General features: G+C 42.8%; 1 protein-coding gene across 1 annotated transcript in view; it reads left to right on the top strand.

Moving 5' to 3' along the window:
* Positions 1-13,843, top strand: part of SWAP70 (SWAP switching B-cell complex 70kDa subunit) — a 44,535-nt gene that overhangs the window by 16,542 nt on the left and 14,150 nt on the right. Inside the window, exons 3-6 of the mRNA XM_015563718.1 lie at positions 4,166-4,393; positions 7,225-7,371; positions 8,672-8,780; positions 10,960-11,141. Of these exons, the coding sequence (XP_015419204.1) occupies positions 4,166-4,393; positions 7,225-7,371; positions 8,672-8,780; positions 10,960-11,141 (666 nt within the window). The remainder of the gene's footprint in view (positions 1-4,165; positions 4,394-7,224; positions 7,372-8,671; positions 8,781-10,959; positions 11,142-13,843) is intronic.

Genomic DNA, 13,843 nt, shown 5'->3' with positions numbered 1-13,843 from the left:
CAGGAAATGAATCTAATTGGTTGTCTGGCACAGTTACTGGCAATGCTGAGCAGATGCTGGTGCTGATGTCCAACTCAGAAAGGTTTGGGAGGTCACCTTCAGAAAGGTTTGCTCGTAATAGGTCCTTTCTGGGTTACAAACATTATAAAAGGTCGTCCAATAGGCAAGAAGAACTAAAGCTCCGACTATGAGGCTCGGGTTCATTCACTAGGGGCAGGTGAGGCAGAGCTGAGGCTGGGTGTCCACAGACACAAATGGTCAGTTGGATGCACCTCTTTGCCACGCCCACTTTTCCTCATGCTTGTGGCCATATGCATATATTGACCGAGGCTTCCTACTAAAACTTCTAGTTGTGCCGTTACTACACTTACCCCAAGTTGTGATCAGGCAGCATGGGCCCTTCATTTTGCTGCCTTGGAGCGATTGCATTTCTGTACCTGTTAATGCCTCTCAGTTAGTTTACCATGGGCAGTTATTTATTTTAATGTTCTTTCTTTCTTTCCTTTGTCTTTCTTCAGTCTCTTCTTGCCTTTATATTTTCTCTCTCTTCTCTTTTGTCTCATTCTTTCCTTCCCTCTTCCTTTGTCTTCCTCTTAATATGTCCTTTTTCTCTCTTCCGCTGACAATCCCTGCTACTTATGTTGAAGAGCCAAGAAAATAATCTCTGATAAGCTTAATAGTAGATGATAGATCTCCAACAAGTGAAGGAAAGACCTGAATGTGTTTTTCTCCAACAAGTAAACATATGTTAGATTTAAGGGATTAAGTAATCTCCATACTAGAGGATTTTTACAATCTTATCAAATTAAATCGTAGAACTCATGATCTTTTTTTTACTTTGTGATATTTCATGAATGTACATTTCTTTGCAAATATGTTTTTTCAATTTTTTTTGTTAAAGTTTATTTCACAAACAATGTTTTAACCAAGTTAATGGAAGTGTTAAGAAGAGAAAGAAAGCCCTAGCTGGTTTGGCTCAGTGGATAGAGCACTGGCATGCAGACTGAAGGATCCTGGTTTCAATTCCAGTCAAGGGCACATGCCTGGGGTTGTGAGCTTGATCCCCGGTAGAGGGCAGGCAGAAGGCAGCCAATCAATGATCCTCTCTCATCATTGACATTTCCATCTCTTTCCTTCTCCCTTCCTCTCTGAAATCAATAGAATATATATATTTTAAAAAAAAGAAGACAAAGAAAAAAATAATTCACAATCCTACCTGTAACAGACTTGCTGTTTCTATGTTTTGTACTAGTATTTGTCAAAATTTTTACATAATCTTTATGGAGTATAAATCATAGGTAAATTTAATTTTGCATTCTTCTTCACTTTATGTACTTTCATAAATGCTTTCTTTTTTTAAAAAAATATATTTTTATTGATTTCAGAGAAGAAGGGAAAGGGAGAGAGAGATTGAAACATCAATGATGAGAATCATTGATCAGCTGCCTCCTGCACACCCCTACTGGGGATTGACTCCACAACCCAGGCATGTGGCCTTGACCGAAATCGAACCGGGGACCCTTCAGTCCCCAGGCCGACGCTCTATCCACAGAGCCAAACCAGCCAGGGCTATAAGTGCTTTCTTGAAAGTTATTTTAAATGGTGGTACAATAGTCCACTCAATGCCGAAGGGAATTAACATTGATAGGGTACCTAGTATGCCTGGCACTGTGCAAAATGTCTGTATTTGTTTCATTTTATCTCCATTTAGTTATGTGTGATGAATGTTATTTTATTTTTTAAAATATATATATTTTTTATTGATTTCAGAGAGGAAGGAAGAGGGAGAGAGAGATTGAAACATCAATGATGAGAGAGAATCATTGATTGGCTGCCTCCTGATCCTATTGAGGATCGAGCCTGCAACCTGGGCACGTGCCCTGACCAGGAATCCAACTTTGACCTCCTGGCTCATAGGTCAAAACTCAACCACTGAGCCACGCTGGCTGGGCTGATGAGTGTTATTATATTCATTCATTTCATGAGGAAATTGCGGCTTAGCTTAATTTATTTCAGTTTAACTAACATTAATTGAGCTCTACTACGTTCTAAGTACCATACTGAGTTCTGGGGATTCAAAGATGAGTGGGACATGGTCCCTCCTGTATGGAATTCATAAAACAGTGGGTAAGCCAGTTAGTAAAAAGATCATTTTAATTCAGTCTGCTAAATGCAGCAGCATAGACAAACACCTGCCCGGGTTAGGGTTGTCAGAGCAGGTTTGCTTCTCAGACTTTGGTGTGCCTTTGAGTTCCTAGGGCACTTGTTCAAAGGCAGATTCTGGCTTTTGGGTTTTTCGTGGGATCTGAGACACTTAATTTTTTTTAAAAAATATATTTTATTGATTTTTTTTACAGAGAGGAAGGGGAGAGAGATAGAGAGTTAGAAACATCGATGAGAGAGAAACATCGATCAGCTGCCTCCAGCACATCTCCCACTGGGGATGTGCCCGCAACCCAGGTACATGCCCTTGACCGGAAACGAACCTGGGACCACTCAGTCCGCAGGCCGACGCTCTATCCACTGAGCCAAACCCGTTTTGGCGAGGCACTTAATTTTAATAGGTTTCTAAGTGCTGCTGCTGCTGGTCCACACATCTCATTTTGGGTGGGAATATCTTAGACGATGTAGGACGTGAATTAATATCTGTTAGGTAGAGAAATGGGTGAAGGTATTCTAGACAGAGTAGCGTGGGGAAGGCATTGGAGCATAAGCAAGTGTGTCATGTGGGTCAGCTACTTATAATCTACGGCAGGTATTGGCAAACTATGGCTCGCTGACTGAAGCCAGCCCATGGTCTGCTTCATATTGTCTATGTGCTAGGCATCGTTTTTACGGTTTTCAAAGGGTTGTTAAAAAAACACACACCCCCAAAACCCCCAAAACAAAGTAGAAAATAAACGGAGATGCACAAAGCTTGAAAGATTTACTACCCAGTCCTTCAAAGAACAAGTGGGGCCCCTGCCAAGGGGTGTTGGTAGCACTGGGGAGTGTAGATGTGTCCTGAGCGAGACAGCAGGCAGGGCGAGGGCCACCGGGGATGCAGAGGAGTTGGCCTTTATCTGTGAAGCAGGGTTTAAAGACAAGAGTCACAGGCTCAGGTTGGTTTTAGAAAAATCTCTCTGGCAGAATACAGGTACCGGGGGCGGTGCTGGAGGCCGGGTACCAATGGGAGGCCGGAACCGAGGCAGATGGGGTAGGAGGAGACGGAGTTGAGAACTGCCTTGGACAGTTTTTCAATCCCTTTTGACTGCGACCTACAGGAAGATAAACATTTATTTCATGACCCAGCACACACAGATACATGCACACACCAAGCAAGACTTGTCACTCAAAACATTTGTCTTCATTGTGGATAAACTGAAATATTTTTTCATTTCCTTAAAGAAAATGCTACTTACTGCCCACTAAGTTGATTTCATATTGAGTCATAACCTCCAGTTTGAAAACCACCTATCCAGGGGGGTAAACACCGTGGGATTTTGTCGCCGATTTGATGTAAGGCCGTAGGGAATAAGGATCCTGCCATGGTGAATGGTACTGCCCCAACCAAAATCAGTACTAGAAAGGAAGCCATTTGGCAGGTGGAGACGACTCAGTGTTTCAGGGTTTGAAAAGCTCTTCCAGGCCAAGCTAGAAAGTCTGCATTGTTTACAACATTGTCAGCGTTCCTAACGGGAGGAGGCAGCATGAATTTAAAATAACTGCCTTATATGGAAAATGTGTAAATTGGGGAGTAACTTGTACATTTTGCTTTGAGATGCTGATTTAACTGGGTGCTTACATATTAGAAAAAGATGAATATTCTTTTTTTTAAAAACAAATGAATATTCTGATGTATTAAAATATTTATCCAAGAGAGAGTAATCAGATCACATTAATTAGTTTGTGTATGGCAGTGTATGTGTGCAGTTTGCTTTGGAAACGTATGCAAATACACGACCAGAGGGTCACCAGGGTTTGCTTCCTTGACTTATTCTTGGTCAATGTAGAATCAGTGGCATTTGTCCACACCCTTCTCCCTGACAGAGTCATGATCCGCTGTTGGAATTGTTAAAGAATGTTTCTTAAATGGACCTTATCAGTGTACATAACGTAGATATGTACCTAAGTTAAAAGGTTATTTTTTTACTAGTAAATAATGCCTTCTGAATTCTCTCTGTAGATTGAATACCTGCTTAAGAAACTGACAGACGCGATGGGAGGAGTTTGGCAGCAAGAGCAATTTGAAGATTATAAAGTCAACTTCGACGACGGGAAGGACGGCCTCTCGGTGTGGGAGCTGATTGAGCTCGTTGGAACCGGGCAGTTCAGCAAAGGCATGGACCGGCAGACGGTGTCCATGGCCATCAGTGAGGTCTTCAATGAGCTGATACTAGATGTGTTGAAACAGGTAAGACTCCTGTAACACCGTGTTTCTTCTCACCTTTGGAGTTTGACATGTTTGAACTCAGACAAATTTTCATCACAAAGATGAGTATAAGTCACTTATACTTTTACACGGATTTAGAGCTGAACAAAGTCTCTTATTTTCTCAGGCTTTCCTTTTGCAGAATTACAGGTGCATTTCTGAAGTATGGTTAAGCATTGGAGTTGCTATTTTTAAAAAATATATATTTTTATTGATTCAGAGAGGAAGGGAGGAGAGAGAGAGAGAGAGAGAGAGAGAAAGAGAGAGAGAGAGAGAGAGAGAGCGAGAGAGAGAGAGAGAGAAAGAAATCTTAATGATGAGGGAGAATCATTGATCAGCTACCTTCTGCCTGATTGGGGATTGAGCCCCCAGCCCGGGCATATGCCCTGACCGGGAATGAAACTGACCTCCTGGTTCCTAGGTTGACGCTCAACCACTGAGCCACTGCGGCCGGGCGGAGCTGCTATTTTGAAAGAACTGTTTAAATGATCACATTCGCAAGTGATTTTTAAAGGACTCTCATGTCATGGGTACCTCCACGCCTGTCCATCTGAAAGGTCCCCACGGCGTGTTGGTGAGCAGCAGCCTTGTAGTTCCTTTCGCGGTGTGAGGTGTGGGCACAGAGCGGTCTGGAAGGGTGATCAGCAGAGTGTTGGAGTGATCACCTCTAGATTGTGGAAGTTCTGCGAACTTTATTTTCTTCTTGATTCCTTTCTTACTGTTGGACTTAGCAACATACATGAATTTATGTATATGGTTATATATTATTTTTATAAAATCAGAAAAATGCGCTTATTTTTGGAAGAAAACCCCTTTGCATAACAAAATTGCACTTGTCTTATTAGATTATGATATTTATTTTCTCAGCACCTGCAAAGCAACTGGTAATCATATGGGGAGATTAATGCTTGTTAAATGGAATGTATATATTTATTAGTGGATCTTTCAAATTTCTTATCCTATATAGTAAAAGGCTAATATGCATATTGTCCCCTCCACCAGGAGTTTAACTAGGGGGCGGGGCTGGCTGGCCAACCACCCGCAGCTCCTCCCCCGACCCAGCCCATCCCTGATCATCACCCCTCACCCAATTAGGGTGGGCCGGCTGGACCCCACCCATGCACCATTTGTGCACCAGGCCTCTAGAATTATAATATTGAATAATAACTCCAATTTGTGATTTCCTTACTTTGGTCCTTTTTTTGCTCAGTAGGTAATATTGTCATCCTTGCTCTTTTTCCCTAGTGGAGCCCATCAATAAACAGTAGTTGAGGCTTAATTTGTATAGGTTTTTGGAGCTTCGAGGAGATATAAGACATGATCTCTGCGCAGGAGGACTAAGCCCATCAGGACGGCAGGATAAGAATTACAGATGAATTTCAGTGAGGGATAGCTTAAAAATATTAGAAAAATTACAGTTTACTTTCAGTATTATTTTGTATTGGTTTCTGTACAGCATAGTGGTTAGACAATCATATATTTTACAAAGTGTTCCTCCTGATATTTCCGTTACCCACCTGGCACCACACATAGTAATTACAGCATTGTTAATGCTGTTCCCTTTGTTTTACCTTACATCTCTGTGCTTATTTTGTGACTACCAATTAGTGCTTCTTACTCCCTTTGCCTTTGTTGCTCCGCCCCCTGTACATTTAATATTTAAATGCCAGCTATTCTTGAACAGCCTTGAAAGGCTATAATCAGGTGTAATTTTGTTGAAGTAAAAGTTTGAATTATATACCTTTGAGGCTGATATATGGGGAGGAAGTACAGACTTACAAGTATGCATAGAAGGTACACGTAGAAGCCAGTATCGTTACCTATTGCTTCTTTCTTTCTTTGATCATCTGGAGCAGAGTTCATCCTCCAGAATACTGTGAGGTCAGGTAGAAAGGTAAGTTGGTGTCAGAAGGTGATTGGCTGAGTAGTATATCTGGCTGTTAGCACCTTTTAGCATTTTTATTGGACTGAGGGTTTGATTTACTGAGAGTACTGTTGGGGTGTGTGTGTGTGTGTGTGTGTGTGAAGCAAAATAGACTGCATAGTATAATGAACTCCAATATATCCACCACCCAGTCCCATCAACCGCTAATACATGGTGAATCCTATACTACCTACTTTTGCTTCTCCTGTATTGTCTTGAAACAAATCTCAGATATTTCATTTTATAAAATTTATAAATGTGCCCTTGACCAGAATTGGACCTGGGACCCTTCAGTCTGCAGGCCGACGCTGTATTCACTAAGCCAAACCAGCTAGGGCAATATTTATAAATATTTCAATAAGCATCCCTAAAATATATGGAATTTAAAAAAAAAACTACGATGCTATTAACATCAGGGATTCTAAAGTCTACTATCTGCCTGGCCGGCATGGCTCAGTGGTTGAGCATTGATCTATGAACCAGGAGGTCATGGTTCAATTCCTGGTCAGGGCACATGCCTGGGTTGCAGGGTGAATCCCCAGTGGGGGGTGTGCAGGAGGCAGCTGATCGATGATTCTCTCTCATCATTGATGTTTCTATCTCTCTCCCCCTCTCCTTTTTTCTCTGAAATCAATACAAATATATATATTTTAAAAAGTCTATTGTCTATTTAGCTTTGCAGGGAGGAAAGAGGTGTCTAAAATTCTGCATAGGCTTTTGTTTGCATGTGCTTATGTGAATTTGACTAGGAATAGTGTCCCTGGCTTTCATAGATCCTCAAAGGGTTCATGATCCACAAAGAGCAAGAACCATCTATCAGATAATGGAGTAGTTAGGAATATCAAGGAAGAGAGATACAGGCATTTATGTCAGATTTAATCTCTTATAGGGTTACATGATGAAAAAAGGCCATAAACGGAAAAACTGGACTGAACGCTGGTTTGTACTAAAACCCAACATGATTTCTTATTATGTGAGTGAGGATCTGAAAGATAAGAAAGGAGACATTGTCTTGGATGAAAACTGCTGTGTGGAGGTAAGAGCTGTTACCTCTTTGCGGTGCTGCCTCCTGCTGTTCAAGTAGCTTATCTTCCTTGTAGACTTCAGGTCCTCAAAATAATCTTAAAACTTAATTTCCAACATAATATAGGCTAAAGTTGCAATAAAAATTAAAGATACCTGACAGAATTTTTTCTAATGTGAATCTGTCTTCTATCTTATACTCGTGAACAAAGGGTAGGGATTGAATCGCGTTCGTTTGTACATTTACGGAATCATTATTGAATAAAACTGAATCATCAAAAGAAAATAAAGCAAAAAAATCAGTTGAAATAATGAACATACCAGCAACTCTGGGCCATTTTGAGTGCAATGAATAAAACGGTTCTCTTGAGCAATACCTTTGAATACTTTCAGTGACTTTCAGTACATTTTATTCATAACTGTTCTGTCAAGAAGTGAAGTCCTCAAGAACATACATTTTTAAGTATTTATATCTGAACTATTACCAGGCCTGTCTTTGTTGAAGACCATTTCGAATACCTACGATCTTACTCATAAATGATAATGTATTTTGATGGATGAAATGGTATAGAATTAATGTTCTAGGGTGTGCAACGCCCATTAAGGTTTTTTTTAGATTCAGCTAAACATGGAAAATCACAAAGATTACAATAGGCCATACCAGTCTTCTTATAAGGATGTGGGTCAGGAACCGCAGCTTTCCAGCACTAATCTAGGTGTAAGGAGAGGAGAGGGGTGCACCCCTCTGGCAGGCGTGGAAATCACTCTGGCTTAGAAGCCTCATTGCTCAGAGGAGTGAGTACTTGTAGTAGTTCCGTGGGTGTACCTCCCAGGGCTCCTGTAAAGGACGTGCTCAGGTGCGAGTCACTGTGCCAGGGAAGCCCAAAGCATGGCATCCCCATCAGATGGTGGTTCTCCTGGTCAGGATTTGGTATACTGATCAGGAGTCATTGTTCCCATAAGTAAAGTTGCCCAGGGGATAGAATTAGTGAATCAGCTATATGCATTCAGAGGTATTTTTCATTAACATTGAATTCCAGCCAGATATGTATAAATAATTAAGATTGAATTTAATTTAAAAGCTTAAAAATAATATCTTAGCCTTGGCCAGGTAGTTCATTGGTTAGAGCATTGGCCTGATGTGCCAGGGTTGTGGGATGGATCCCAGGTCAGGCACATACAAGAAGCAACCAATGAATGCATAAGTGGAACAACAGAAGTCTATGTTTCTCCCTCCTTCTCTCTCTCTGTAAAAAAACAAACAGAAAAAACAACAACAAAAAAGAACTAACGTGGCTTTCTGTTTGTTTTAGTCTTTGCCTGACAAAGATGGAAAGAAATGCCTCTTTCTCATAAAGTGTCTTGATAAGACCTTTGAGATCAGTGCTTCAGATAAGAAGAAGAAGCAGGAGTGGATTCAAGGTAAGGTGACTTTTACTATTGGTCATGATGTCTCTCGAAAGCTCTGACTTTCTATTTTTGAAGTTCATGAAAGATGCCGAGGCCTTGTTCCCTTCTTGTCTGTGTTATTACTGGTGTGACATGGTAGCTTAAAGAAAAACAAATCAAGAGCAGTTTCCAAATTTTTAGTCAATTTCATTTTTGTAATCATCTTACGGGAAAATTGTAAACTGGACATTTTGAGTGTTATTCACTCCTGCTATTTGAAGAGTGTGGAATTTCCCCTTTTAACAACTGTGGAGAATTTTAAAGTGACCGTCAAAGAATGAGACACTATATATTAGATTTTTTAAAATGATGGGGAGATTTCTGAATATGATATTCTTGGACTTAGTTATGTTACTGGGACCCCAATTTTTTTTTTGAGTCCACCTGCCTGTGTGCACTAGCCCGAACAAATGCAGGCGCAGGAGTTTGCAGAATAGAAAGAAGAATAGTTTAATATTGAAGTGACCAATCCAGCGATGGGGAGCTAATGCTAAAAACCCGACTCCCCTGTGGCACATAGGTTAAGATTATATAGGGCAAAAATCGCAAGACACTGAGGGGTAGGGGTTCCGGGTCCGGCTGGGAGCTGACAGGTTGGAGGTGAGGTAAGGGTAATGAATCATTTCTTCAGGTCTAGAGGACAGTTCTGAGGTCTGCTCAGGCGTCCCTCTGTCTGGGCTCTTGGGGAAGTAGCTGGGCTTCTCCACTTTAGGGCTCAGGAGCCGAAACATAACTTAGGTCAAGATGTTATCTTAGTCTGGACCTTGTGACCATTAGTCAGGTCTGGGCTGTCTTCTGCTGCCTCCGGGGTGGCTGATTATCCAGGGGAAAAGCCAGGTTTCTGAGGGGTATACCGAGAGAAATAGTATTTTTAGAGCTAGGATTTAAAACTAAATGTAGTCGAAGTCATAGGGACTCTCAGTGTCAGGCGAAAAAAGATTGCATTGCAAGTTGTGCTCTTTCTTGATGTGGTTTAAGAGTGTGAGGCAAGCCCAGCTGGGTTTGAATCGTCTTTCCTGAGTTGTGTAGGCTGAGTTATGAATTCTGTAGCTGCTTCCCTCTCCTGTGGAATGGGAACAGTAACAATACTGCCCCCTAGGGTTGTTGTAAAGGTTGATAATTAAATAATGAAGTTATATTCGCATATTTAAAATGATACATCCTTGCAGAAATGCTTGCGATACGTTGCAAGTAACCTAAATGTCCATTAATTGGGAAATGGTTGAATACATTACGGTACAGCTATGCAGTAGAGTACTGTGCAATACTTTGTGTAGTGATATGAAAGCTCTCAAGGATAAATTAAATGAGAAAACCAGGGCTCAGAAGAGTGTGCTATGCCACTGTTCGTGTCAAAAGGAGGCGGAGGATGTATATACATATTTACTTGTATATTCTTAATCTATTTCTGGAAAGATGCCCAAGGAACTGTTAGCAGTGGTTGCTGGAGGAGAGGGGAACTGGTACTTGGGGATAGGAGTAGGAGAGAGACTTCCTCTAAGTCCTTTCATGCTTTTGAATTTGAACAAAAGTATTAACTATTAAAAAAAATTATACAAGTGAAACCATCAGGAAAGAAATTAGGTTTTACATAAAAGTTAGATAATGCACGGAAAGGGTATACATATAGTAAGGATTCAATAAATGGAGGCTACTATTAACATCTCAGGAGTAAGGTATATAGGGAGACGGTCTCAAAAGGCGTAGATGTCCGGCAAACTCAACACAGCAGGTAGCAAATCAGATACCGGAACTTTGAATCTCAGCCCTTACTATGGCTAAATCATAGCCTTTTGACAAGTATGGGGAAGGGAGTGGAAAGTGTTATTTATTTGAAAGTGTTGTTTTAAATAAATTCTTCAAATGTGTGTGGTATTTCTGAATCAGGCATCTATTTAAGCACAGATATATAATTTTGGAATTTTGGGACTAAAAGTGACTTTAGAGATGATCGCTCTCATTTTAGAGATGAGGAAACTGATGCTCAAGCCACGGCGTGACCTTGGCGACTTGCTCAAGGTCACACCGATACTCAGTGGCCGAGTCAGACTCTACACGGAGGTCCGTCTGGCTTCCTTCCCACTGTGCCTTTGCATGTTAGGGTTACAAAGAATAACCGGCATTTCCCGTGTTCTCTCTGCACCTTTCACAGCCATTCACTCTACCATCCACCTGCTGAAGTTGGGCAGCCCCCCGCCGCACAAAGAAGCCCGCCAGAGTCGGAGGGAACGCCGGAAGAAGCTGCTGGCTGAGCAGGAGGAGCTGGAGCGGCAGATGAAGGAGCTCCAGGCTGCCAACGAGAACAAGCAGCGGGAGCTGGAGACCGTGCGGAAGGTGAGGAGAGCGGAGCGGACGCTGGGCGGGGCCCGGAGGGCTCTTTGCATCGCAGGAGCCACAGCTGCCTCACTTCTGAGCTTTGATTTTACTAAGACCAGGTTACTGCAGTTTTGGGGAGTTTTTTTGGCGAACCGTGTTCCCAGGAAGTGTATCTACACCCTCAGGACACCCTGGTTTCCCCAGCCTGGAAGGAGGAGGGCCTCGGGGAGCAGGGACATTGCACTGACCAGAGAAGCATAGTTATAAGAAAGCACACTTGAATTTTGTCAGAGAAGGTTGAGAAATGTTGTTCCCCTGATGTCACGGTCACTTTTGGCGACCTGGGGAGAGTCAGTTGCTTTTTCAATTTTTCCCCTTTGCTCTCATCTTCACTCGTGAGGACCTTAGGAGACCCTGAGTGTAGAATTGTGGGTTTTACTTACTGCTCAGAGTCAGTGGTCAGTCTGGGTCAGCTTCTCCTCCCGTCTCAGGGCTACGGGTCAAGTACCATAGGCCATACAGCTATGGTAGTTGTTGACGGTCACTGGGCGATCTTGTTCCTTGGTTATGTCATGGTTTTGGTGGGGGTGGGGAGTTGGTGGTGAGTGCCCAGCGTGTGGCCCTGGTCTTTACCTGGGATACCTCTGGGTTGAGCCCGTCTGCCTGAATCACTGAGCACGTGTGAGCCATGAGCCGAAAGACCTGTGTGTCCTCCTCTGCAGCACCTTTGTCCTGGGATGTGGGGGTTGCTTATAGTATTGTTATCGGTGGAAGGGGGATGTCCTTTCCCCGCTGAGTGCTTTGGGTGGAGTCCTTACAACATCTCAAGAAAAAGAATTTTCTGAGACTCGCACAGGAAGATGAGTGACTTTTATTAGCATGGAATTACATCTCTGGGTTTCAAAGTCCCATTTCCCTTAGTCCGGTCCTGGAAGGAGGGACTCAGTAGAGCTAAAATCAGAGCCAATGGCCAGAGTTTTGGTTGCATGTGGCAGCCGGTCCAGTTCAGCATCAGGCTAGTTGTAGTCCTTTAGTCCTTTGTGGGTGAGGTCCACATGGCCACGGGCCATCTGGGCTCCAAGGGGAGCCAAGAGAGGATTCCCCCTGCAACACGAATCCGGAGGGAGCCAGAGGCCAAGAGCGCAAGAGCGCAAGAGAGTGGACTTCTTTGTTTAGGAGATTCAGTGTCTCAGATCTACCCACACTTGCAGTGGCCATGCCAACTCTGGCCAATGATCTGTCCCCAGGTGTGACTGACAGGAGAGCACCCTCCCTGTTTCATCCAAACTTTACTGGGCCTGTGTCTATCAGGGAATAGACCAGACCAGAGACTCCCTGCGGAGTGTGAAGCTGCAGCTTCCTGGCAAAGCTGCACAAATGACCTGCCCATGATGTTTGGCCTTCTCTTTGCTCCTTTCCGGTTATCCATAACTAGGTTAATTACAGCCGTATCAGGATAAGGCCCCTCATTCCTGGTGAGGTTCTCTCTTTGCTACCCATGGAAATACCACACTTTATGCTGACTTCCTCCTCGTGGACTCCCAAAGAATTTTTTTTTTTCCCCAAAGAATTTTTTAATATACTTTTATAACATTAAGAACCACGTGGACATGCAATCTTAGAAATAGCTGTTCCACCCAGCACATCGACTTTCTAAAAGCAGCTCTTAAGGTCTTGCTGCTCTTCTTCCCAAATCACTCCTGCATCTCGCCTCTTTGGGCTGTAGTACGTCTTCTTTAAAAACTCCCTTCACAGGCTCGGATGAGCACCTGCAGCATGAGGTTGCTGCTCCCTCCACCCACTGTGCACAGAGTGCGGTGGGTGTTACGAGGGGGGATCTGGACATGGTGCCCCTCCTTTATAACTTACGAAACGGGTCATACATACAAAGGAGAGCATGCTCTATGTGTATGCAGATACAGCGACTGTTTCTGAAAGTACCAACCAAGTTAAGATAGAATATTGCCAGTAGGTTAGAAGCTCTTGTGTCCTGTCTTTAAAGGAAATTTGCAAGCAGCAAGTTTGTGGTTTATGTTTGGTTTCATGAGTAATTTTATACACGCCTAGACTCCTGTAACTACCACAGACAGAGCACAGACAAACTCCAGTGCCCCAAAGAGTTTCCTCACTCTGCTCCTTGTATTCAGACCCTCCCCCACCCAAACCCCTAGAAACCACCGGTCTGTTCCTGTATTTTGGCCTTTTCCAAATTCTCATATAAATGGAATAAGTCAGCATGTGTGTTTTCAGGAGTTCTTTCACTTAGCGTCATGCATTTGAGATTCATCCATCTGGTGTTTCTTTTAAATTCTTTTGAACTTGGTCTCCCAGTAGCATGTAGGTCTCCCTTCCTGCTCTGTTATGTGCGTGCCTGCCTGAGTTGACAGGGCCTAGGCCACTTGGACAGCTTTCTTATAACATAGCTTCATAGAATTATTTTTATTTATATTGTTATTGATTTCAGAGAGTGAGAGATAGATAGAAACATCAATGATGAGAGAGAATCATTGATCGGCTCAATCCTATTTGGGATTGAGCTCGCAACCTGGACATGTGCCCTGACCGGGAATCAAACCCCTGACCTCCTGGTTTATAGTTGACGCTCAACCATTGAGCCACGCTGGCCAGGTTTCATAGAATTATTTAAGCAACTGATTTAGGAGTTGATGGATAGGTGTTGAAAAATTGTTACAGATCCCTTAACAATCTCTAATTTTCTT

This window comes from Myotis davidii, unplaced genomic scaffold (genome assembly GCF_000327345.1).
Source record: "Myotis davidii unplaced genomic scaffold, ASM32734v1 scaffold118, whole genome shotgun sequence".
NCBI lineage: Eukaryota > Metazoa > Chordata > Mammalia > Chiroptera > Vespertilionidae > Myotis > Myotis davidii.
The sequence above is the reverse complement of the archived record's forward strand: the minus strand, read 5'-3'. Positions and strand labels throughout refer to the sequence as shown.